This window comes from Mesoplodon bidens, assembly GCF_964165515.1.
Source record: "Mesoplodon bidens genome assembly, chromosome: X".
NCBI classification, from domain to species: Eukaryota; Metazoa; Chordata; class Mammalia; order Artiodactyla; family Ziphiidae; genus Mesoplodon; species Mesoplodon bidens.
In genome coordinates, this window is record NC_138163.1 from 38,355,440 (window position 1) to 38,382,253 (window position 26,814).

Below are 26,814 nucleotides of genomic sequence, written 5' to 3' on the forward strand. Positions count from 1 at the left end.
GAAAGAAGAGATAAGTAAAATATTTCCAAATATCACTGTCAAATGTTGTGGAGTGAGCATAAGCATGAGTAACTGTGTTTGTGAAGAAAGGCTTGCTTGACACCCAGGTAGGTGATATAGCGTCCACATTTAGTTGATTTACATAATTGGGAGCTACAGGCAATCAAGCGAGGCTTAAAAGCAGCTTTCTCAGGAACCCAGGGTAGGCTTGACAAATCTACGGACATTTATTATGGGGAATTTCCAAAGGAAGCTGTAAAGGACAGTTTCACCTGCCACCCAACAATGTGACTTGGCTACTGAACATGTGAAGGTGATCTTGGGCCAGACAGAACGTGGAGTGGGGGTGGGGCAGGAGTTATTAGTCCCACTGGACAGACTGTAAAGCATACACCACATTTTAAAATGGCAATTGGGGGCTTCCCGGGTGGCGCAGTGGTTGAGAGTCCGCCTGCCGATGCAGGGGAAACGGGTTCGTGCCCCGGTCCGGGAGGATCCCACGTGCCGCCGAGCGGCTGGGCCCGTGAGCCATGGCCGCTGAGCCTGCGCGTCTGGAGCCTGTGCTCTGCAACGGGAGGGGCCACAGCAGTGAGAGGCCCGCGTACCGCAAAAAAAAAAAAATTAATAAAATGGCAATTGGTAAAATGGAGCATGTCCAGAAGACTCCAACCAAGAAATGTAAAGGGTTTGAAACAACAAATGATGAAGTGGAGATATCTGGCCTGAAGAAAAATTTAGAAGGGACATGTGTGAAGGGGTATCACGTGGAGGTAGAAATGGATGTGTTCTATGTATCACTAGAAGGCAAAACTAGGACCAGTGGATAGAAAATCTTGTAGATCTAATATGAGAAGGAAAGTTTTAATTACTACTATGGCAAAAGGTTGTTTTGCCAAATGGAAGACTGATCACCTCCAAAGTTCCTTTCAACTCTAAGATTGTAAGGGGAGAAAAAAAGCACAGACCAACTGTGATGAGTTAAAAGGCACTCACCAGGAAGTGCTAAAAGGAGGCTGTCAAAGAGAGGGAGAAGCAAAGGAATACAGTTTAATCCCTGGTGCCTAATATTTTGCAAAGTGAATGTTTTGTTCAGTTTTCCGGTTGAATAAATGTATGAAGGCATGTAACAGCAGCAAATCTTAAAACACTGAGCACAGAGGATTCTTGGTGCTCTCTTGGACCTCGTTACTCAAAGTATGGTCCTTAGACGAGAAAAAGCCAAGAGCCTGTTTGACACGCATAATCTCAAGCTCCACCCCAGGGCTACTACATTAGAATCTCTGTCTTCATTCCCCAGGTGGTCCATATGCACATTAAGATTTGAGAAGCACTGCTCCAGGGAAAAGTATAAATTTAAAATGTTGTCAAAGGTGCACTATTGAGACCATACAGCGTATGACCCCAATTCTGAATACAGTCAATAAAACAGGATAAAATGCCAATAGAAACACATTACTACTTACGGAATTAGGCATGGCTGCACAAGAATACAAGGTATCTCGACCTGCTAATCGCTGTATATTTTCCAAAAGCAGTCCAACAAATGGGAGGTACAATTGTGCTATTTTGGCTTGTTGGTTCTGAAAAATAATTATCAAAAACTTAATAGATATATAATATGCCTATATTACAAATAAAGTTGGCTCCATCTATCCGTTTAGACACTAAAAGCAAGCTAATATCCAGAACAAATTAGTGAAGCATGAGTCTATTTATACTCATAGTCTCAAAACTAACTGCCACACCACTTTGTTGGTACTTGAATTTATATACAATATAGAGTCGAAGCACATCCCTCAAACATCACTACATAATAGGCAAAAGTTTATTTTTTTTAATAGCAGATCATATTGGTCCTGCTCTTTAATTCCAGCGAGGGTTGAGTTTGATGAGAGCAGGGATCCTGTCTGTCTTGTTCACTGCTTCATCCCCAGTGCCTGGGCACATAGGATATGGTCAATATACATTAGCTGAATGAATGAATAGATGGAAGAAGTAAAAAAAAATGGTGAATTACTGTATTCATTCAAGAAATATGTCTTTGCTTTGAGTAAAGCTGCAATTAAAATAATGTGATCTTGGCCCCCTAAATCAATTATACAACTTGGGAGATTGATATATTTGTAAATATGCAAGTGAAGCTGGCCACTGGTCATCTTAATGAATGTGGTACCTCTTATACAAATTTATTTATTGCTTTTCTCAGCTATAGACATTCCTCACCAGATATGTACATACATTCAAATCAGCCAAACCAGTGGTTGTGATGGCACAAGAGTTGCCCTCCGTATTTTAGGACTTTGAGAGGTTTGTCTGTAGACTTAGATAAGGCCTCTAGGATACAATGGTTAACCTATAGAATACAGATCAATAGTGTCTCATAGTTCCATTTATTCTTGAAATTGAACAATTTTTCATATGTTGGTTGTCCATTTGTGCTTCCTCTTTTATGAGTTTCAGGAACTCTTAACAGACCTACTTCTAATACACAACCCTAATCAGTAATAGTCTCTATCACTAGGAGATTCTGGTTCAGTAGGTCTGGGCTGGGTCCCAGGAATCTGCCCCAGATGGTGCTGATGTGCACTGAGGTTTGAGAACCACTGATCTAGTTCAATTTCCTGCTCAAGGCAGGAACAGCCCTTACCTGCATCCTTGACAGATGGTTAGTTTTTAAACTTCTTAAACACTCCAGCCCTTTCAGAGGTTCTGTTAGAAAAATCCTTTAGCAGTTTGTAAGTTCTATCTGCTAGTTATAGTCCACTTCCACTTTACATGGCAACCTTTTAAATATTTGGAGACAATTACCACAAATTGTCTTAATTCACTCTTCACAAGGCTAAATAGCTGTTACTACTTTCCTTTATTCTTCACATGGCTTTGATTTCAAGAGTTTCCACCATCATCATCACCCTTTCTCGGCAGTTCTCTAATTTTCCAGGGTCCCACCTAAGATTTGAGAGGCAGTATAGTCTAGTGGTTAAGAGCACAGATTTTGAATTTTAGACACATGAATTCCAGCTCTCCTGTTACTAGTTACTTGATTGTGATCAAGTCACTTAACCACAGTTTTCTCTTTAGTAAGATGGGGATAATAATAGTGACATTAATTCATGTAAGCTAATGTTTAATACAGTGCCTGGCATATAGTGAGTCCTCAATAAATTTTAGCTACTATTATTAATATTATAGCTTCTAGATGGGAATTCATTTTGGTTCTGATAGTGAGTGATCACTAGGGAAGGAGATACTACACCTTTCTCAGGTGAACAGGAACACAGGAAAGCATGCAGTCAGGGCAAATATATTAAAAGTTTTGTCTGCACAAAAGACAGAAAACCATCTAAGAATCTATTAACAGAAGACAGTTTAGATAAATAGAATAAGGTATATCCATATGATGGAATACTATGCAGATTTTTTAAAAATACAGTAGATCAAATCTTCAGGCTATATTGTTAAATGACAAAAGAAAAATGCATAATGGTTTCTATTATATATTTATATATATACATATATATAGCATATTGGCTTGTGCATGCATAAAATAAAAGTTTATATATGAAACTGATAACAGTTGTTGCTTCTGGAGAGATGAATTGAGGCATGGAGGTAAGGAATGGGAGAGAGGCATTTTGATTCTTTTTTTTTAACGTGTGTAAGAGTACCGTAAAAAAAAGAAAAAAGCAAAAAATATCTGCCCACAGTCCAAGCAGAAATTGCAATTCTTAGGTGTCAACATCACTTGCAGTGGGTACAGGAACTAATACAGACCCCAGAATAAATGTTAGATGTTGGATATTTTTGTTCTGAGTAGGAAAGATGTCTCATGGTATTAGGGGGCTCCCAAAGCAGTTTTTGAGTAGCACATAATAGGGACCAGTGACAACTCCATAATTTCATTAGAGGAGAGGCTGAGGAAGGCAACATGGTTGGAATGGGGGTGGTGGTGACTAGGAGATCTAGTCTCGAAGCAGCCTTTCCACAGGAAGAATTTTTTTCTTGACTGTATTTTTATTTGGGGTCACTTTGGGGGACCCAATGGAAATTACTGGTGCTTAAAGCTCCCCTCTCTGCCCTCACCTTGGCATCATCATTAATGGTGAACACGTTTTAAGTGAATGTATCAATATTTGACAAATGACCTCTTAGGCCACCTGTGAAGTCTTTGGACCAAACAGAGAAAGGGAATGAAGCAGGTCCATGAAGCAAAGTTTTACTGGGGAGAATCCTATACACACTTAAAACCTGTCAGAAGATTTTGAACAAAGAAAGGGCTTTAGAAATTACTGCAAGGGTAATGAGGCTGGCATCTCAATCTTTCCCATAGTCTAAAACTTCAAACACTCAAAGAGGCAGAGTGTTATTTACAGATAACAAGTGATGTGTGTGTGTGCATGTGAGTACATATACTGCTCTCAGAATTTTAAAAAGTAAATAATGTGCAAATATGTGATATAAAATATTTAAAATTCTACCTCTAGGTAAGACACTAGTGAAATCCGATATTCCTTCACTTTCATCTAAGGAGGCAGGGGAAAAAATACAACTTCCTGCTTTAAGAACAGGAACTTCATTTTGTACTTTTCCCACAAATTCTTTGAAATCATGGCTAAAGACATTTTCCTCCGCTACTACTAGGTACAAACAGAGCCCAGTGGTAACTGGCATTTTTAAAGCTTTGACAAAGCTTGGTTGGAATGGATGACCTTAAGATATCTTTTCATTTAGATATACTATACCAGTTAACTTACGTTAAGTCAATATCAACACTCACACACACACAAAAAGTGGCACATAATAGAGCAAACCACACTAAATGGGAGTATGTTATTATAACTATAGTGTGGAAAAAACAATGCAAACTGCAGTAAGTAATAACATCTGAAAGCTAAAGAGTTTAAATCTACTTTAGGATAGAATTATATGAAGAAAACTAGCAAAATTTGTAAGTAAAACAAATCTTCATAATTAAAGAAATATAATGGGATGTAGCTGGCAGGCATTTTCTGTTTTTTTAAGGACAAATGGGAATACTGTAGAAGAAGAATAAAATCCATCTCCAAGTCAGCTTTCCAAAGTAATTACAATAATAAATGACATGATAATTTTATTTAAATTTGAATGTAAAGCAAAGGGACAAATTCTTAATTATGAAACAATATGTTATCTTGAGCCAGGTAAGTAAGTTAGGTTATTCTAAATCCATACAGTTTGCCATCTACTTTTTGAAGCCCATAGGATATAATGTTAATAAAATTTGAATATACCCTCCATCCCCGTATATTAAGTTAAAGGTGTGGCAAAAAGCAACTGCAGCTGTGGCCTTCACACATAGACAGTGTGTAATGTATGTTAGGTTTACAGCCACACCTACATTTTTTCAGTAAGAAGAAAAACTTCATATTACATCTTTTATATTGGACATACTTAATGTGTTACTATTAATCACTTAATAATCAATAATAGCATTTATTTAGGGAGATATATTTAAGGATATATATTAAGGTGTGTATTTGAAAGAGTGCATATGGCTGTAATCATATATGATTTTTTTTTAAATTCTAGTTTATGTAACAAATCATGAAGCAGTTGTGCTGTTCTTTAGACATGATTTGAAAAACCAGTGTTCTTCTTCAACAGTTATCTGAACAGTATTTTTAAAACCTAATCATTTGAAATGGAAACAAAACGTATTTGTAAAAGTAACTTCATCAATCCTCCTGTTATGTTCCTTACTGAAAACTTCACCTTGAACATAAAATCTTCTTAGAAACTAACTAATGTGATACTGATGATGATACGAACATCCTTACCTTGTGCTGGTATCTAGTGTCAAATGCATGTTTTATCAAAAGATTCTTTATGACAGAGATAGCTGTATATCTGATCTCATAATTGTCTTGAAGAGCAATGGAGGTTTCCCTCAGAAGTAGACCAACCAAGAAGTGATGCTTGCAATACTCATCTGATAAACTGTATTCAAGATTTGAATCTGCAGTATAATGAAATTTAAAACCCATTTATAAAAATATTCAAAAATTACTTTAACATTAAAGCACTATATTTATTACTTAGTCATATGTGACCATGCTAGCAAGAGCTATATTGTTATTATTAACAAATATGAACAGTTCTTTTATCATATAGAATAAGCATGCAAAATTTTACAAGATACAAGCACTCATCATTGGGGCTAGATGATAGCCTTAATGATAATTTCAGTCAGTAAGATAGTCCCTAGAATTCTTTGTTTTTCAAGATGCTTTTCAAATCTTAGTAATCTTAGGATAAAACCTAGAATGAAAGAATACTGTATTTGGCAGTGTTTTAACACATTTCTTCATATCTGAAGAGATTTCGTTACAACTACAAATTGGAGTAATTCTCTACAGCAATACTTGATTCACTTATCTGTTTATATTTGTAAAGTAGGAAAAGGAAGAGAAACTAGACAACTGAATCACTGTAACAGTATTAACTACTGACTGTTGTAGTACATGTTATATATTGGCCCCAATACAATGGGGTAACAAGAACAATAAGAAAAACAGCCTCATCTCACTCAAATTCATCACACGAATACAAATCTTTTATTTCATAAAATTACCACTTCTAACTATTTCTTTCACTTCCTTTAAGATCCTCAGTCCATTTTAAATCCCAGCTGCTAATATCCTGGTTGGGACTTGCCTTGTAAACGGATTGGGTCCAATCAGAAGGGACTGTGACCAAGTTTAGTAATTTCTATGGTAAATTTCTATGATCTTTATTTCCTCTCCCATACCCTTTAATTTTAGTTAGGCCATAAAGCTGAAGGCTATGTTTTCCATTTCTTTTGTGGCCTCTTCAGCACTTAAACTAATGCTATATATTCAGTTAGGACTTAATAAATGCTAAATCAGATTTAATCCTAAATCCTCATCCCTTCTTTTCCCTGAATTCCTCAAGCCATCAATAAATACTGGGGGAAGTATCTGAGCTATACATGGTCAGAATCTAATAAGGGAGCGGTTGAATAGGGGTGCTTGGGTTTTTAAATATTTTTTCTCCGTTTTCACTGGCTGGCATTCAAGCATAGAAACTGGTGCTCAGCAGCCACCCTCCTAGAGACCAAGATAGCTGATATTCTTTCTGCCATTCGTCATGCTCTTTTGTGAATCCCAACCACTTTCTATGCACAAGAACCAGTACGGACTAACCCAGGTGGCCTTATCTGGGTCGACTTTACAATGGTAGTAAGCTTTTTTACTTTAGGGGTTTGAATAAATCGAATCAGGTAGTTTCAGCCAACCTCCAAAACTGTGGCCAAGCAGTCATTAAGCAGGGTCAGAGAGAAGGGAGGCAAGCCTGGCAGAGATGAGACACACTTAAGGAACAGCTACCCTCTAGCCCCCATGCTGGCTTGAGCCAAAACTTGTTTTCTGAGGACGGTGTTTTAAAGTTGATTCTTCTAGCAATCAACACTCAAGCTGATTTTAAGAGTTAACAAATACACCACCTCCTAGGTTTTCTGGGTACATTAACTAAAGCCTCATCTTGGCTAGGGAGGATTTAAAAAGCAAACAAAGCCCCCATCCATCTTAGCCATTCATGAAATCAATTGTTTTTAAAGACAGCAAACTACTTTAGAGTGAACCGAGTTAAACCTACCTACTGAAGTCAAACGGTCCACCGCAAATGAAAAAAAATCTAATTAATATATGAAAAGAAAAGGGACAAATAAAAAACATAGTAACATAAGAATAGTGCTACACAACAAAGCATTCAATAAAACTAGCAATGGAGATAACTGAAGGCATTTCATCAATTTAATACATACATATCACTATTTTACTCTGCCTTTATACTTCTCTTTTGATGTTCCATTCAGCAGAAATGTATTTATATGGTTTTTTCTTAATTCAGTCTCACATAAGAGTCCAAACAGTACTACAGAGAGCAATTTAACTGGTATCTGACATCTGTGTTTAAGCAGCAATCTATGTAACACACCTAATTTCTTCATTCTATGAATACCACCACTGACACTATGAAGGAAATGCCGAGTACCATTAACGAACCTATCTTCAGATAGTAACAATTCTGACATTACCTTTAGATTGACTGGTTTAACTAGAAAACGTTATACTATACTAGCGCTAGCCAAAAACAGGAAAACACAATCCCTAATGATGGAAAACACAAATACATACCTTGAACTCGCTGAAGTTTAGGTTTTGCAAATGCCATTGGCAAATTCAGAGGAATGTAATGCTCGTGATTGCAAACTGTTTGCAGAAATTCAAACTTGTATTCAGCCAGGACCTACACACAAAGAAATTATACAAGAACTCCTATTTAGTAGTCATTTACTATTTTAGTAATTAAATACAGTGCATTAAATTTCAAAACAGAAGTGTTTAGTATTTTAGGCATACCTTAAAATGTGACCTGTGCAGTAAAGAGTTAACATAGCAGGTCTAAGACTGCTCACCTTAAAATGGCCTGCTTGCACAGTTGGTCATTGGCTGGCATTTGGGAAATTGGATTTTTTTTTAATTATATAAGTTTCAGGTATACCACATTATAATTTGACATCTGTATACACTACAAAGTGATCATCACAAGTCTAGTTGCCATCCATCAGTATACAGTTTACACCCCCTTCACCATTCTGCCCACCCCCCAACCTCTTCCCCTCTGGTAATCACTAATCTGTTCTCTGTATCTATGAGTTTGTTTGGGTTTTTTTTTGTTGTTGTTCATTTCTCTTTTTAGATTCCACATGTGAGTGAAATCATATGGTATTTGTCTTTCCATCTGACTTATTTCACTTAGCATAGTACTTTTAAGGTCCATCCACATTGTAAAATGGCAGGATTTCATTCTTATTTTATGTTTGAGTAGTATTCCATTTTATATATATACACATACAAAGACACACACACACACTTACACACATATATACCACATCTTCTTTATCCGTTCATCCATCGATGGATGTTTAGGTTATTTCCATATCTTGGCTACTGTAAATGATGCCACAGTGAACATAGGGGTGCATATCATTTTGAATTAGCGTTCTAATGTTCTTTGGATAGATACCCAGAAATGGAAAAGTTGGATCATATTATGGTAGTTCTATTCTTAATTTTTTGAGGAATCTCCATACGGTTTTCCACAGTGGCTACACCAATTCACAGTCCCACAAACAGTGTATGAGGGTTCCCATTTCTCCACATCTTCTCTAACATATGTTATTTCTTGTCTTTTCAATAATAGCCATTCTAACAGATTATGAGGTGATGTCTCATTGTGGTTTTGATCTGTGTTTCCCAATAATTAGTGATGCTGAACATCTTTCCATGTGCTGTTGGCCATCTGTATGTCTTCTTTAGAAAAATGTCTATTCAGATCCTCTGCCCATTTTAAAATCAGATTGTTTTTGTTGAATTGTATTAGTTCATTATATATTTTGGATATCAACCCCTTGATGGATATATGATTTGCAAATATCTTCTCCCATTCAGTAGGCTGCCTTTTCATTTTGATGATAGTTTCCATCACTGTGTAAAAGCTTTTTAGTTTGATGTAGTCCCATTTGCTTATTTTTGCTTTTGTTTCCTTTGTCTTTGGAGTCAGATCCACAAAAACATCACTAAGATGGATGTCAATAAGGTTACTGCCTATGTTTTCTTCTAGGAATTTTATGATTTCAGGTCTTACATTCAAGTCTTTACTCCAGTTTGAGTTAATTTTTGTGTTATGATGTAAGAGAGTGGTCTAGTTTCATTCTTTTACATGTGGCTGTTTAGTTTTCCCAACACCTTTCATTGAAGAGACTGTCTTTTCTCCATTGTATGTGCTTTGCTCCTTTGTTGTAACTTAATTGTTCATGTATGTATGGGTTTATTTCTGGGCTCTCAGTTTTGATCTGCTGATCTGTGTATCTGTTTTTATGCCAGTCCCATACTGTTTTGATTATGATAGCTTTGTAGTATAGTTTGAAATCAGGGAGCATGATACCTACAGTTCTGTTCTTTCTCAGATTGTTTTGGCTATTCAGGATCTTTTGTGGTTTCATACAATTTTTAGAATTATTTGTTCTAGTTCTGTGAAATATACCACTGGAATTTTGATAGGGAATACACTGAATCTGTAGATTGCTTTGCGTTGTATGAACATTCTAACAATATTAATTCTTCCAATCCATGATTATGGAATATTTCCATTTATTTGTGGCTTCTTCAGTTTCTTTCATCAGTGTCTTATAGTTTTCAGTGTACAGGTCTTTCACCTCCTTGGTTAAATTTATTCCTAGGTATTTTATTCATTTTGATACAATTGTAAGTAGGATTGTTTTCTTAATTTCGCTGATAGTTTGTTATTAGTGTATAGAAATACCACAGATTTCTGTATGTTGATTTTGTATCATACAACATTACTGAATTCATTTATTAGTTCTAACAGAGTTTTGGTGTAGTCCTTAGGGTTTTCTGTATGTATTATCATGTCATCTGCAAATAGTGACAGTTTTACTTCTTCCTTTCCAATTTGGATGCCTTTTATTTCTTTTTCTTGCCTAATTTCTGTGGGCATCCTTGCCTTGTTCCTGATCTTTTTTTTTCTTTTTTTTTTGGCTGCGTTGGATCTTTGTTGCTGCACGCGGGCTTTCCCTACTTGTGGCGAGCAGGCGCTACTCTTCGTTGTGGTGCACAGGCTTCTCATTGTGGTGGCTTCTCTTTTTGTGGCGCACGGGCTCTAGGCACACGGGCTTCAGTAGTTGTGGCACGTGGGCTCAGTAGTTGTGGCTCATGGGCTCTAGAGTGCAGGCTCAGTAGTCGTGGCACATGAGCTTAGTTGCTCCACAGCATGTGGAATCTTCCTGGGCCAGGGATCAAACCCATGTCCCCTGCATTGGCAGGCAGATTCTTAACTACTGTGCCACCAGGGAAGCCCCTTGTTCCTGATCTTAGAGGAAAAGCTTTCAGTTTTTCACTGTTGAGTATGATGTTAGCTATGGGTTTGTCATATATGGACTTTATTATGTTAAGGTATGTTCCCTCTATACCCACTGTTGAGAGTATTTTTTTTAATTTTTTTAATTTTATTTTTTTATTTTTTGCTTTATAACAAATTAAATCAGTTATACATATACATATGTTCCCATATCCCCTCCCTTTTGCGTCTCCCTCCCACCCTCCCTATCCCACCCCTCCAGGCAGTCACAAAGCACCGAGCTGATCTCCCTGTGCTATGCGGCTGCTTCCGACTAGCTATCTACCTTACGTTTGGTAGTGTATATATGTCCATGCCGCTCTTTCACTTTGTCACAGCTTACCCTTCCCCCTCCCCATATCCTCAAGTCCATTCTCTAGTAGGTCTGTGTCTTTATTCCTGTCTTAGCCCTTTGTTCTTCATGACATTTTTTTTTCTTAAATTCCATATATATGTGTCAGCATACAGTATTTGTCTTTCTCTTTCTGACTTACTTCACTCTGTATGACAGACTCTAGGTCTATCCACCTCATTACAAATACCTCAATTTCATTTCTTTTTATGGCTGAGTAATATTCCATTGTATATATGTGCTACATCTTCTTTACCCATTCATCCGATGATGGACACTTAGGTTGTTTCCAGCTCCGGGCTATTGTAAATAGGGCTGCTATGAACATTTTGGTACATGTCTCTTTTTGAATTATGGTTTTCTCAGGGTATATGCCCAGTAGTGGGATTGCTGGGTCATATGGTAGTTCTATTTTTAGTTTTTTAAGGAACCTCCATACCGTTCTCCATAGTGGCTGTACCAATTCACATTCCCACCAGCAGTGCAAGAGTGTTCCCTTTTTTCCACACCCTCTCCAGCATTTATTGTTTCTAGATTTTTTGAGGATGGCCATTCTGACTGGTGTGAGATGATATCTCATTGTAGTTTTGATTTGCATTTCTCTAATGAATAAAGATGTTGAGCATTCTTTCATGTGTTTGTTGGCAGTCTGTATATCTTCTGTGGAGAAATGTCTATTTAGGTCTTCTGCCCATTTTTGGATTGGGTTGTTTGTTTTTTTGTTATTGAGCTGCATGAGCTGCTTATAAATTTTGGAGATTAATCCTTTGTCAGTTGCTTCATTTGCAAATATTTTCTCCCATTCTAAGGGTTGTCTTTTGGTCTTGTTTATGGTTTCCTTTGCTGTGCAAAAGCTTTGAAGTTTCATTAGGTCCCATGTGTTTATTTTTGTCTTTATTTCCATTTCTCTAGGAGGTGGGTCAAAAAGGATCTTGCTGTGATTTATGTCATAGAGTGTTCTGCCTATGTTTTCCTCTAAGAGTTTGATAGTTTCTGGCCTTACATTTAGGTCTTTAATCCATTTTGAGCTTATTTTTGTGTATGGTGTTAGGGAGTGATCTAATCTCATACTTTTACATGTCCCTATCCAGTTTTCCCAGCACCACTTATTGAAGAGACTGTCCTTTCTCCACTGTACATTCCTGCCTCCTTTATCAAAGATAAGGTGACCATATGTCCGTGGGTTTATCTCTGGGGTTTCTATCCTGTTCCATTGATCTATCTTTCTGTTTTTGTGCCAGTACCATACTGTCTTGATTACTGTAGCTTTGTAGTATAGTCTGAAGTCAGGGAGCCTGATTCCTCCAGCTCCATTTTTCGTTCTCAAGATTGCTTTGGCTATTCGGGGTCTTTTGTGTTTCCATACAAATTGTGAAATTTTTTTGCTCTAGTTCTGTGAAAAATGCCAGTGGTAGTTTGATAGGGATTGCATTGAATCTGTAGATTGCTTTGGGTAGTAGAGTCATTTTCACAATGTTGATTCTTCCAATCCAAGAACATGGTACATCTCTCCATCTATTTGTATCATCTTTAATTTCTTTCATCAGTGTCTTATAATTTTCTGCATACAGGTCTTTTGTCTCCTTAGGTAGGTTTATTCCTAGATATTTTATTCTTTTTGTTGCAATGGTAAATGGGAGTGTTTCCTTGATTTCACTTTCAGATTTTTCATCATTAGTATATAGGAATGCCAGAGATTTCTGTGCATTAATTTTGTATCCAGCAACTTTACCAAATTCATTGATTAGCTCTAGTAGTTTTCTGGTAGCATCTTTAGGATTCTCTATGTATAGTATCATGTCATCTGCAAACAGTGACAGCTTTACTTTTTCTTTTCCGATTTGGATTCCTTTTATTTCCTTTTCTTCTCTGATGGCTGTGGCTAAAACTTCCAAAACTATGTTAAATAAGAGTGGTGAGAGTGGGCAACCTTGTCTTGTTCCTGATCTTAGTGGAAATGTTTTCAGTTTTTCACCATTGAGGACGATGCTGGCTGTGGGTTTGTCATATATGGCCTTTATTATGTTGAGGAAAGTTCCCTCTATGCCTACTTTCTGCAGGGTTTTTTTCATAAATGGGTGTTGAATTTTGTCGAAAGCTTTCTCTGCATCTATTGAGATGATCATATGGTTTTTCTCCTTCCATTTGTTAATATGGTGTATCACGTTGATTGATTTGCGTATATTGAAGAATCCTTGCATTCCTGGAATAAACCCCACTTGATCATGGTGTATGATCCTTTTAATGTGCTGTTGGATTCTGTTTGCTAGTATTTTGTTGAGGATTTTTGCATCTATGTTCATCAGTGATATTGGCCTGTAGTTTTCTTTCTTTGTGACATCCTTGTCTGGTTTTGGTATCAAGGTGATGGTGGTCTCGTAGAATGAGTTTGGGAGTGTTCCTCCCTCTGCTATATTTTGGAAGAGTTTGAGAAGGATAGGTGTTAGCTCTTCTCTAAATGCTTGATAGAATTCACCTGTGAAGCCATCTGGTCCTGGGCTTTTGTTTGTTGGAAGATTTTTTATCACAGTTACAATTTCAGTGCTTGTGATTGGTCTGTTCATATTTTCTATTTCTTCCTGATTCAGTCTTGGCAGGTTGTGCATTTCTAAGAATTTGTCCATTTCTTCCAGGTTGTCCATTTTATTGGCATAGAGTTGCTTGTAGTAATCTCTCATGATCTTTTGTATTTCTGCAGTGTCAGTTGTTAATTCTCCATTTTCATTTCTAATTCTATTGATTTGAGTCTTCTCCCTTTTTTTCTTGATGAGTCTGGCTAATGGTTTATCAATTTTGTTTATCTTCTCAAAGAACCAGCTTTCAGTTTTATTGATCTTTGCTCTCGTTTCCTTCATTTCTTTTTCATTTATTTCTGATCTGATTTTTATGATTTCTTTCCTTCTGCTAACTTTGGGGTGTTTTTGTTCTTCTTTCTCTAATTGCTTTAGGTGCAAGGTTAGGTTGTTTATTTGAGATGTTTCCTGTTTCTTAAGGTGGGATTGTATTGCTATAAACTTCCCTCTTAGAACTGCTTTTGCTGCATCCCATAGGTTTTGGGTCGTCGTGTCTCCATTGTCATTTGTTTCTAGGTATTTTTTAATTTCCTCTTTGATTTCTTCAGTGATCACTTCGTTATTAAGTAGTGTATTGTTTAGCCTCCATGTGTTTGTATTTTTTACACATCTTTTCCTGTAATTGATATCTAGTCTCATAGCATTGTGGTCAGAAAAGATACTTGATACAATTTCAATTTTCTTAAATTTACCAAGGCTTGATTTGTGACCCAAGATATGATCTATCCTGGAGAATGTTCCATGAGCACTTGAGAAAAATGTGTATTCTGTTGTTTTTGGATGGAATGTCCTATAAATATCAATTAAGTCCATCTTGTTTAATGTATCATTTAAAGCTTGTGTTTCCTTATTTATTTTCATTTTGGATGATCTGTCCATTGGTGAAAGTGGGGTGTTAAAGTCCCCTACTATGAGTGTGTTACTGTCGATTTCTCCTTTTATGGCTGTTAGTATTTGCCTTATGTATTGAGGTGCTCCTATGTTGGGTGCATAAATATTTACAATTGTTATATCTTCTTCTTGGATCGATCCCTTGATCATTATGTAATGTCCTTCTTTGTCTCTTCTAGTAGTCTTTATTTTAAAGTCTATTTTGTCTGATATGAGAATTGCTACTCCAGCTTTCTTTTGGTTTCCATTTGCATGGAATATATTTTTCCATCCCCTTACTTTCAGTCTGTTTGTGTCTCTAGGTCTGAAGTGGGTCTCTTGTAGACAGCATATATATGGGTCTTGTTTTTGTATCCATTCAGCCAATCTGTGTCTTTTGGTGGGAGCATTTAGTCCATTTACATTTAAGGTAATTATCGATGTGTATGTTCCTATTCCCATTTTCTTAATTGTTTTGGGTTCGTTATTGTAGGTCTTTTCCTTCGTTGTGTTTCTTGCCTAGAGAAGTTCCTTTAGCATTTGTTGTAAAGCTGGTTTGGTGGTGCTGAACTCTCTCAGCTTTTGCTTGTCTGTAAACGTTTTAATTTCTCCATCAAATCTGAATGAGATCCTTGCTGGGTAGAGTAATCTTGGTTGCAGGTTTTTCTCCTTCATCACTTTAATTATGTCCTGCCACTCCCTTCTGGCTTGTAGAGTTTCTGCTGAGAGATCAGCTGTTATCCTGATGGGGATTCCCTTGTGTGTTATTTGTTGTTTTTGCCTTGCTGCTTTTAATATGATTTCTTTGTGTTTAATTTTTGACAGTTTGATTAATATGTGTCTTGGCGTATTTCTCCTTGGATTTATTCTGTATGGGACTCTCTGTGCCTCCTGGACTTGATTAACTATTTCCTTTCCCATATTAGGGAAGTTTTCAACTATAATCTCTTCAAATATTTTCTCAGTCCCTTTCTTTTTCTCTTCTTCTTCTGGAACCCCTATAATTCGAATGTTGGTGTGTTTAATGTTGTCCCAGAGGTCTCTGAGACTGTCCTCTGTTCTTTTCATTATTTTTTCTATATTTTGCTCTGCATCAGTTATTTCCACTATTTTATCTTCCACCTCACTTATCCGTTCTTCTGCCTCAGTTATTCTGCTATTGATCCCATCTAGAGTATTTTTTATTTCATGTATTGTGTTTTTAATCGATGCTTGATTCATCTTTAGTTCTTCTAGGTCCTTGTTAACTGTTTCTTGCATTTTGTCTATTCTATTTCCAAGATTTTGGATCTGGGAAATAGAATCTTGGATCATCTTTACCATCATTATTCTGAATTCTTTTTCAGGTAGACTGCCTATTACCTCTTCATTTGTTAGGTCTGGTGGGTTTTTATCTTGCTCCTTCTCCTGCTGTGTGTTTTTCTGTCTTCTCATTTTGCTTATGTTACTGTGTTTGGGGTCTCCTTTTTGCAGGCTGCAGGTTCGTAGTTCCCGTTGTTTTTGGTGTCTGTCCCCAGTGGCTAAGGTTGGTTTAGTGGGTTGTGTAGGCTTCCTGGTGGAGGGGACTAGTGCCTGTGTTCTGGTGGATGAGGCTGGATCTTGTCTTTCTGGTGGGCAGGTCCACGTCTGGTGGTGTGTTTTGGGGGTGTCTGCGGACTTTTTATGATTTTAGGCCACCTCTCTGCTAATGGGTGGCGTTGTGTTCCTGTCTTGCTAGCTGTTTGGCATAGGGTGTCCAGCACTGTAGCTTGCTGGTCGTTGAGTGAAGCTGGGTGCTGGTGTTGAGATGGAGATCTCTGGAAGATTTTTGCCGTTTGATATTATGTGGAGCTGGGAGGTCTCTTGTGGACCAGTGTCCTGAACTTGGCTCTCCCACCTCAGAGGCACAGCACTGACTCCTGGCTCCTCAATTTGCGATGATTTGTCGTCTATTCATGTATTCCACAGATGCAGGGTACATCAAGTTGATTGTGGAGCTTTAATCCGCTGCTTCTGAGGCTGCTGGGAGAGGTTTCTCTTTCTCCTTTGTTCTCACAGCTCCTGGGTCTCAGCTTTGGATTTGGCCCCGCCTCTGCGTGTAGGTCGCCGGAGGGCGTCTGTTCTTCGCTCAGACAGGACAGGGTTAAAGGAGCAGCCTCTTCGGGGACTCTGGCTCACTCAGGCCGGGCGGGAGGGAGGGGCATGGAGTGCGGGGCGAGCCTGCAGCGGCAGAGTTCGGCGTGGCGTTGCAGCAGCCCGAGGTGCGCCGTGCGTCCTCCCAGGGAAACCGTCTCTGGATCCCGGGACCCCGGCAGTGGCGGGCTGCACAGGCTCCCGGAAGGGCGGCGTGGACAGTGTCCTGCGCTCGCACACAGGCTTCTTGGTGGCGGCAGCAGCAGCCCCAGCGTCTCACGCCCGTCACTGGGCTCTGCGCTTTCAGTCGTGATTCGCGCCCGTCTGTGGAGCCCCTTTAAGCAGCGCTCTTAATCCCCTCTCCTCGCGCACCAGGAAACCAAGAGGGAAGAAAAAGTCTCTTGCCTCTTCGGCAGCTCCAGAGTTTTCCCGGACTCCCTGCCAGCTAGCTGTGGCACATTAGCCCCCTTCAGGCTGAGTTCTCGCCGCCAGCCCCAGTCCTCTCCCTGCGCTCTGACCGAAGCCCGAGCCTCAGCTTCCAGCGCCGCCTGCCCTGGCGGGCGAGCAGACAAGCCTCTCGGGCTGGTGAGTGCCGCTCGGCACCAATCCTCTGTGCGGGAATCTCTCCGCTTTGCCCTACCCAGGTATGTGGGGAGTTTCTTGTCTTTTGGGAGGTCTGGGGTCTTCTGCCAGCGTTCAGTAGGTGTTCTGTAGGAGTTGTTCCACGTGTAGCTGTATTTCTGGTGTATCCGTGGGGAGGAAGGTGATCTCCGCGTCTTACTCTTCCGCCATCTTACCCGGAAGTCCGAGAGTTTTTTATCATAAATGGATGTCAAATTTTAGCAAATGCTTCTTCTGCATCTATTGAAATGACCATATGATTTTTATCCTTCATTTTATTCATGTGATGAATCGGGTTGACTGATTTGTGGATGTTGACCCATCCTTGTATCCCTGGAATAAATCCCACTTGATCATGTTGTATGATACTTTTAATGTACTGTTGAATTCAGTTTGCTAATATTTTGTTGAGGATTTTTGCGTCTATGTTCATCAAAGATATTGGCCTGTGATTTTCTGTTTTGTGGTGTGGGAAATTAGATCTTGAAACAAACATTTCCTACATGATAAGACTGTGCCTTCTGTGCCAGCCTGTTCAGCACTGTGCAAACCATGTGATTTATGGTGAACATCTGCTTTCCTGTCCTTTCCAAGACTGGAAATTTTGACCAGCCTCAAGTACATAACTAGCCCCCAACAAAACCCCTAAGCCCTGAGTCTCAAATGGGCTTCCCTAAAGAGAAATGTTGCAAACATGTGGCTCAATTTTCACTGCTGGAGAGAGGATGTGCTCTATGTGACCCTTCAGAGGAGGGAGGGCACTCAGGAAGCCTACACGTAGATTGCCAAGGACTCCATTTGATGTCTTTTCCCCTTATTGATCCAACTGAGCATTCTTTTTGTGTCACTGTAATGAATCTTAGCCATGAGTACATCCTGTGAGTCATTCTAGTGAACCATCAAACATGGGGTAGTATTGGGGACCCCCAAAACACTATCCATTATTCCCTGCTTTGAGGTATAACTCTAGTCAAAGCACCTAAATGAAAACAGCAGTTCCAAATCCTCCAGAGGAGAATAAATGTCACCATTGTTCTCACACTCTAATGTCTGACACCCACTGCAGTTATGTCCTTATAACTTACCTTAGGATCTTTGGGGCTGAATCCAGATATATAGTCATTTATCAAATTGAAAACAAATCCTCTATCCATTAGTGTCAGACAGCGCTATAGAAACCAAATCAAAATGAACAGTTAGTTACATAATTCTAAAGGTCTGTCAAGTTTTTTAAATTCAAAATTTTTAAAATTTTTTCCACATTAAGGGGATGACATTCTCACTTTTACAGATAATAGAAAAACTTTCAGAGATTTAGGTGACCTTAAAGAGATAAAGGGGGACTTCCCTGGTGGCACAGTGGTTAAGAATCTGCCTGCCAATGCAGGGGACATGGGTTCAATCCCTGGTTCGGGAAGATTCCACATGCTGCGGAGCAACTAAGCCCGTGTGCCACAACTACTGAGCCTGCGCTCTAGAGCCCGCAAGTCACAATTACTGAGCTTGCATGCCACAACTACTGAAGCCTGCACGCCTAGAGCCCGTGCTCCACAACGAGAAGCCACCGCAATGAGAAGCATGCACACCGCAACTAGAGAGAGCCTGAGCGCAGCAATGGAGACCCAATGCAGCCAGAAAGAAATAAACAAAATAAATAAATTTATTTTTTAAAAAAAGAGAGATAAAGGGCAAATGACTTATCATTGGAATTGGGACTCAACTGTCTAATTTTCAAACTAAGATATACATACACATATATATATACACACAAATACATGTATACATATATATACACATATATGTATATAAACATATATATGCATATATATTGATATGTAATCTATTAGCTATGCTGCCTCATTTTGGTTAACTCTCAAAGCTCAAAGTGAACTGGAGGGTGGTTAGCGGGGCTTGCCTATGTGAACATTTCAGGCCAAAAGTGAAGTTTTTCTTTGGGTCCTGTGAAGTCTTGGCCTACAAAACATTCTTCTTCTGTGACAACCCTACTAGTTGTTCATATTTTCCTGCTATCACTCTCCTGGTTAAGGCTTTCATTACCTTGCAACTGCACAACTGCAGTTATCCTCCAGACCTGTCTTCCTGCCATTAATCTTTCCATCCAACTGCTTCAAGATTAATCTCTAAATCCTAGCCCTAATCATGTCACCTTTCTTCCCAAAAGCTTTCAACAGTTCCCTACTGCCTCTAATATAATTTCAAACTCCTTAGCTTGGCATTCAAGGGCACTCACAATCTTGTCCCAACCTACTTTTCCAGTTTTATCTCCCAATACAGCTCATCTACTTATTACCCACTCAAGATGCACTGTGCATTCCCACCTCCGGGTCTCTGCTCATGCCAGGTCTAGCTAGCAATTCTATCACTGCTTCTCCATAATCCTGCCCATTCTTCAATGATGAAGCCCATTTTCATTAACCACCTTGGTCCAGGGCCCTTTAAACACTTTATACTAGCTTGTATTTTCCTTATTATTCTCCTGTTTTCGCCTAGAGAGGACAATAGGAACGATCTCTTTTTCTTATGTTCTCCATGGTACCTACAGTAACCCTGTGAAACAGAAGGAACTCAATATTTGATTAATCAGCCATGTGCATCTCACTTCTCATCTCTCCTTTCAACTTCTACTGCCTCATCACCTCTCACCTGGATTAATGAGGTAGGCTTATATTTATCTGTTCCTCCAAAAACATTTTGAGGATCTACTGTGTTTGAAACAATGCATTACATTCGAGAGAAATACAAAGGTGAATAAGATATGGTCTTGAGTCTTGTCTAATGGTAAAGACAAATAAACAAACAAATAATTAAAATACAGCACAATAAAAAGTTATAGAAGTATGTAAAGGACGGGTAAACAACAGAAGGGGTGATCAGCCCTGTGTGGGAAGGTTAGGAAAGAGCTGAGCCTAAAAGAGGAATGGACTCTGCCAGGCAGACAAGGGGGAAAGACTGGTTTTCTAACTGGTTGCCTTGACTCTGGCTTTTTCCTCAACTCTTCCAAAATCTTTGGTATATACATAGCTCCATGGCATATAGCTCAGAATCTAAATCCTTTAGCCTGACATTCAAGGCCTTTCATCATCTGGCACCAGATGGTCTTTCCAGCTCTACCTCCACACATCCTAAACTCTGCACAATGACTTTCTTGCTCCTCCCCGAACAATTCTTTTTTTTTTTTTTTTTTTTTTTTGGCGGTTCGCGGGCCTCTCACTGTTGTGGCCTCTCCTGTTGCGAAGCACAGGCTCCGGACACGCAGGCTTAGCGGCCATGGCTCACGGGCCCAGCCGCTCCACGGCAGGTGGGATCCTCCCGGACCGGGGCACGAACCCGTGTCCCCTGCATCAGCAGGCGGACTCTCAACCACTGCGCCACCAGGGAAGCCCCAAACAATTCTTGAATGCATATATCTCATCTTTGCTCATGAATCCTCTACCTGAAACACCCTCAACCCTGTCTTGGGGAACTATTCTTCTAGTCTCTGTTCAAACTACCTGGTCCTAATCCCTCCCTTTCTTGTTTTCCTATTGTATTTTGTTTGTATTTTCAGTGTAGCAGTCATCACACTTGATCTTGTATATGTATTTGAATATAATTACAGAGATAGCCTCTCACATCTTTGGATTCTCACATAGAAGACAGACAAATGTTTGTTGACTTGAATGAGGTAAATACTGCTATTAAATTGACTATGTTCTATTCCGTTTACATAGCAAATTTTAAGTTTAAACTCCATGGAAGAAACGGAGATTTTATATTTCAAATAGTCTCACCTTTACTTTAAGAAGGTATGTGGATGTTTGGTTTTTAATACACAAAAGGGCTCATGTAATAGTGTTAAAACTTTGTTTTAATTCTGGTAAAGAGAGGTCTACATCAGAAAGTCATGCTCTGGAGATCTGAAACCTAGTTGTGAATTTTTAATAAGAAAACAAGGGTATGTGAGATACTAAAACTGCTTGGGTGGATTATTGACTATGAGGTTCTTAAGATAAGGTTGAGACATGATGAAAGGCTGTGAGAAGATGGGGAGTGGAGAGAAGTAAAAACTAAGTGCATTACAAATCCATGCCCCTTCTCTGCAACAAATCAAATATTATTATTACCCACTTTCTAGAACAATCGCATTCCAGCATTGCCCCTTACATACGGAGAATAACAAAATACAACAACAAGAAATGTGCTATCTTTCATAAATATAGGAGTTTCTGATATCTCTCAAAATAGTCTCAGTGACCAAAATCAACAATTTTCATTTACATGTATTAGCAACAAGTAGATGGTGATTATATTAGCAACGTGTAGACTGTGCTTTAGTTCAAGAGTTACAAACTCAGAGGCTGACAGGGTCAGAGAAGCTATTTAAATGTATAAAGAGTGTCGGGGTATATTAAGGAGTGGTGGGGTTTGTGGCAACCTAGAAAGTACATGCCCCACCTAAAGGCATTCAAATTAATATTTTTGAGAAACACCATGTAAAACCAGCAAGACGTACCTTCTGGTTTAGCCACCTATGTGGGACCTCTGATTTAATTAATTAACCATTGGGGGTGGGGGATCAAACATGGCTGTTTAACTGAATTGATGGATTAATTCAGTCAAAAGTTTCTCCAGCAGCCTAGCTGAGTCTCTAGAAAGTAGGTAAGATTTTTTCTTTGGCTTTAAAGACCATATTGGTGAAGAATAATTCCTTACCATGTTCTGGCTGCCTTTAACTCACCTTCAGGAAGCTAGCCAAACTATAATTGACGTTTCTGGACTCATCAGGAATCTCTGCATAGCGAATAGTCACGTGAGGAATTATTGCAAGAAGCAATGAATGTAAGACATGATGATATGCCTCAGAAAATCTCTGGCCTCTGGGAAGCTTAAATTAAATAGGCATAGAAAAAAGAGTTGCAAAAGATCGTCTAAATCAACAACAGCATCTAAATCAATTGCTGTTTTTATTTTCAGACACATTCTGTATAAAAATGTGTTTTTAACTGGAGTTTAATTTTTCTCCCAACCTAAAAATGACATGGCTAGTTCAGTGTATACTTTAGATCATTATAGGAACTATCTGGACCTCTAATACCATAACTGACTGAAATCATGAACGAGAGTAGGTCATTCTGACCCAACTTTGCAATCGTGTTCCTGAGATACAGACACATCTGTTTTTCATTCCATGTTTTTCCTGACACACAAAGTATACATGTATCCATGCATCTCAATTTTAGTAAACCTGCTCTGTAAAGATTCTGATAAAAATGATAAGTATGAGGTGAATATTTTTTACTTCACAAATCTTAGCTTTCAATTCCTATAGCTAAGAAAATTTCTTTGTACTTTCGAAAGAGTTTAAAAATATGACTAAATGTATACAGCACATGCCAGGAACCCATGTATTATTACATAAAGTGTTTTTAACTTTGTACATGCCTTCGACCTTTCTAAGAGAATGGTTCTTTCTTATTTGGTACTTGTTCTTCTTCCAAATGAATGCTCTGACATAGACATTTTAAAACCACAAGACAAAGGGAAAGCTTCAAAGATAATGCATTTAACATGGCAAATACCTCACAGGAAACAATCTATGTGGAAGAGTCTCTGACGATTAGACTTTGAAAACATATGAACTGTCAGATTTTTGCAATACATCCATTGTTTGTTTGCTTGTTTTAAGCAAAATTGAAAAAGCTAAGGGCTAAGAGCCCTTAAAATATAAAAGAGGATTTGCATGTCACAGCTACCTGTGAATAAGATTAGCCTTCTTTGTCTATGTTAAATATTATTCTTGAGTCTACTTACCTTAATTTTATTCTCTTCCAACAAGTATGTGGCCATAGACTTTGCAATAATTTCAAAGAAAAACCATGAGTACTAAAATAAACAAATAAATACAAATCAATCTTTAATAGTTACCCAAATCCTTGAAGCTTAGCAGAGGTTGACGAATCACTATGGATTTTGTCCCTGAACTTTAGTAACATTTTAAAGTGATCACAATTGTCCAAGTCCCACAGGATACCTTCAAATTGTGTTGGCAAAAAGGTAGTAGTGTACCTTAGGGCTGGCTGGTGATGTACAAAGGCTGTTTGGTGGGAATGTGTAACTCAGTGGGGAGGGGTATTTTATCACTGACACTGCTTTGATTTGCCTACATGTGGTGATAAGAGCAAACCAACTTTTAGTTTATTTTAGTATTGCTTTTAAATTCTCTATAGACAATGAATCATATTATGGCCTGCACCCAGTGGGGGACCCAACCCTGCCCTTGGTACAACACTGGGGCCAGCCCAAGTAGCAGAGGTGTTTGTGTAAGTGTAATTTGAAGGGTACAGAGAAGCCTCAAGCAGATACATCCTAAAATACCAAAAACTGAAATTCTACCATTATTAACAGGAATAGTAAAAACATGACAATAATAAGAGCCACCATTTGAGTGCCTACTATGTGCCAGAAACAACATGTTAAATGCTTTGCTTATATTTTAGAAATGAGGAAGTGGAGGCTCAGGACTGCTAAATAACAGGCTCCGGGTCACAGAACTATTATGCAGTGAATAGAGGATTCTAGCCCAGGTCTATCTCCTCCAAAATTCTTTCTATTACACATTCGACTGTGGGCAGGATGGGGTGGGAAGGGTGAAGGGAATGAAGGAGGTTCTGTGGAGAACTTGGGGGAAAAGGATGTGTAGGTAAAGTGGTGAGGAAAAGGAAAGTCACATGAGGAAATGATGAAAGACTAGAAGTGAAATGGGAGGGTATCAAGCAACCATATCTCTGGCTGCTTTTCTTGCCTGCCGTGTCCTGTGCCCTTACCTTTAGCAGTTTGTTTATTGCTAAAAAGTCTGCAGACTGTTTCAATACCGCTATCATCGTAGTAGCCAGAGTTTCATGTATCAGCTGGGCCTGAGGAGCACTGGGCTTTTCAGGTCGGAAGCTATACTACAATCAAAGAAAACGAGCTGTGAGACAAAATCCTCTCAGAAGACAAACTGCTCAGAAAGAAAGCTTTACTCCACAGACCTTTATGAAGGATCTTAAATAATTATCCAAGCCTTCTTCATGGCACTTTGATACGATGTGTAAGAGAACCCTGAAACAACATTCACAAAAGTCAGCACGTCAGGCTACAATTAACCACTATAGTTTGACTGTTAGATAAAACCATCATACTCAACCCTAAAAATACCTAATACTGCCTAAATAATTAAAGGTGAGATGACTGCATTAAATGTCACCTTAGTTTGGGTCTAAGAGAGATTTCAGCATCTAACATGCTCAGGGTCTTGTAAAATATGTTTCCTGGTTCAAAAGAAGGATATTTTATTTTGGCAACCCAGATATTTCATCTCCTTTCTAAACCACATTTGAAGTATGGTCATAACTACCATATAGTAAAAAAAAAAAAAAAACCTTCAGTAAGGTAAATATTGAAATCCCCTCTAGTGAGAATAAAAGGAAAAGAATAGAAAAAAAATGTTAAGCATGACAACAGATGGGGGAAAAGGGAAGGGAGAGACAGAGCAGGTATAATGATATGAACTAAAATTGGAAGTAAACCTAAGATTCATAGAAAGTTTTAAAATTATGAGACCAGCAGTGGTTCTCCAACTTTAGCGTGCCTCAGAAACACCTGGAGGGTAGAATGCTCACCCCTCTCCCAGAGTTTCTGATTTTTTAGGTCTGGGGTGAAGTTCAATGATTAGCATTTTTAATAAGCTCCTAGGTGATACTGATGCTGCTGGTCTGGGAACCACATTTTGAGAACCACTGGACTACAATAATGCTTTTTAAATTTGCAACCAGACTATGCCCAACAGCAGAGAAGAGCAAACAGTATGAAGGTGTGTGGAGCTTCAGCCCTGAGGCTCCAGAGAGGCTCAACAGAAGTGGCAACAGCAGAAGCAGCAAAGCCAGAAACAGCCAGCACTGAGCTCACAATTTTTTGGAAAACTCCTGTTTTAATTTCAAAATTCAGGTGTATTTTGCATCCTACTCTACAATATATCCTTGTTTGTTTTCATATAAAAAGAACACTCCATTATTCTTTCGAGTACAATTTGATGGCCTAGGGCCACTCTGTCCAATGTGAGAGCCACTAGTCACAAGTGGCGATTAAATGAATTAAAATTAACTACGATTAAAACTTCCGTTCCTCAGTTACACTAGCCACATTGCAAGTGCTCAACAGCTAAATGTGGCTAATGGCCCCCATATTGGAAAGCACAGGTATAGAACATTTCCATGATTGGAGAAAGTTCTATTGGACAAGACTGGTCAAGGGCAATGGTTCTCAAACTCCCTTGCATTAGGGAATCATCAGGGAAACTTAAAAAAAAATTACTGATGCTGAGTTCCACCTTCGGAGATTCTGGTTTAATTGGTATGAAGTATGGTCCGGGAACAGACATTTTTCAAAGCTTCTAACATGAAGCAGTCTTAGAACCTCTGGTTGAGGAAGTTTATCCTATGGTTTCTGGTATCAGCTGTCCCTGGGGATATAAGTCCCCTGGTCTGCAAAGTATGAAACTAGAGAAAACTGATATTAGATTTCTGACTTTGGGGTTCTCGTTTGGAAGATAAATTTATATTTCAAATGAAGAAATGCAAAAGGAAACAAAAGTTGCTTCTGGGTATTATGACACTGAAACTCACATGGTGCAGTTGATAGGCACATCATCTTCATGGGTCATATTTGTGAGGACTCGGAAGAGTTGCATAAGAATTACAGGTAGAAACTGTATCATGACTTGGATCTCCATGGCATGTAAACACTAAAATAAGTCATTATTAGTTATGAAAATAAACCAAAATATGATATAACTTGCAAAGGTGAAACAACAAAAAAATTAAGTAATGAAAACTACATTCACTAGAATATAAGCTCACTTTAAACACGAGCTTCAGGGGATAGGGGACCCTGTCGGTTACTTTAGCCACATCTCTATCTTGGCACTCAGATTCTGTGAGTTCATTTAATATTAAATGCTCTATTGAAGGTAAGTATAACTGGGATAAACAGGTTTTGGAATAAAGACAACAGACTCTTGGTAAACCAACACTCAATCGGGGCGAGGGGCAGGCATGTTTGGAGGTAATGGAGACGGGCCTACCAGCCCCCAAGTTTGTGTGTTTTACAAGGGAAAGTGGGCCATTACTTTGAGGTGAGAAGTTACGTGGGATTCAATAAAGTGTGTTTCTATATATAATTGGCTTTACACTAGCACCATCCACAAGCTGAGGCAGTTCTGCATTCTAACATCTCACAATACATTTCTTCAAATAGCTGACACTCTAT

The 26,814-nt window shown here is 38.7% G+C and overlaps 1 protein-coding gene across 2 annotated transcripts in view; it reads right to left on the reverse strand.

Moving 5' to 3' along the window:
- DOCK11 (dedicator of cytokinesis 11) overlaps nt 1-26,814 on the reverse strand; it is a 190,216-nt gene that overhangs the window by 59,938 nt on the left and 103,464 nt on the right. The window contains exons 24-33 of one of the 2 annotated variants that reach the window (XM_081221678.1): nt 26,172-26,290; nt 24,540-24,609; nt 24,333-24,458; nt 23,320-23,391; nt 22,247-22,393; nt 18,594-18,677; nt 8,196-8,307; nt 7,654-7,692; nt 5,817-5,995; nt 1,464-1,580 (exon numbers count right to left, since the gene is read on the reverse strand). In XM_081221678.1, the coding sequence (XP_081077804.1) occupies nt 1,464-1,580; nt 5,817-5,995; nt 7,654-7,692; nt 8,196-8,307; nt 18,594-18,677; nt 22,247-22,393; nt 23,320-23,391; nt 24,333-24,458; nt 24,540-24,609; nt 26,172-26,290 (1,065 nt within the window). The remainder of the gene's footprint in view (nt 1-1,463; nt 1,581-5,816; nt 5,996-7,653; nt 7,693-8,195; nt 8,308-18,593; nt 18,678-22,246; nt 22,394-23,319; nt 23,392-24,332; nt 24,459-24,539; nt 24,610-26,171; nt 26,291-26,814) is intronic. The other variant, XM_081221679.1, reaches the window with a different exon arrangement.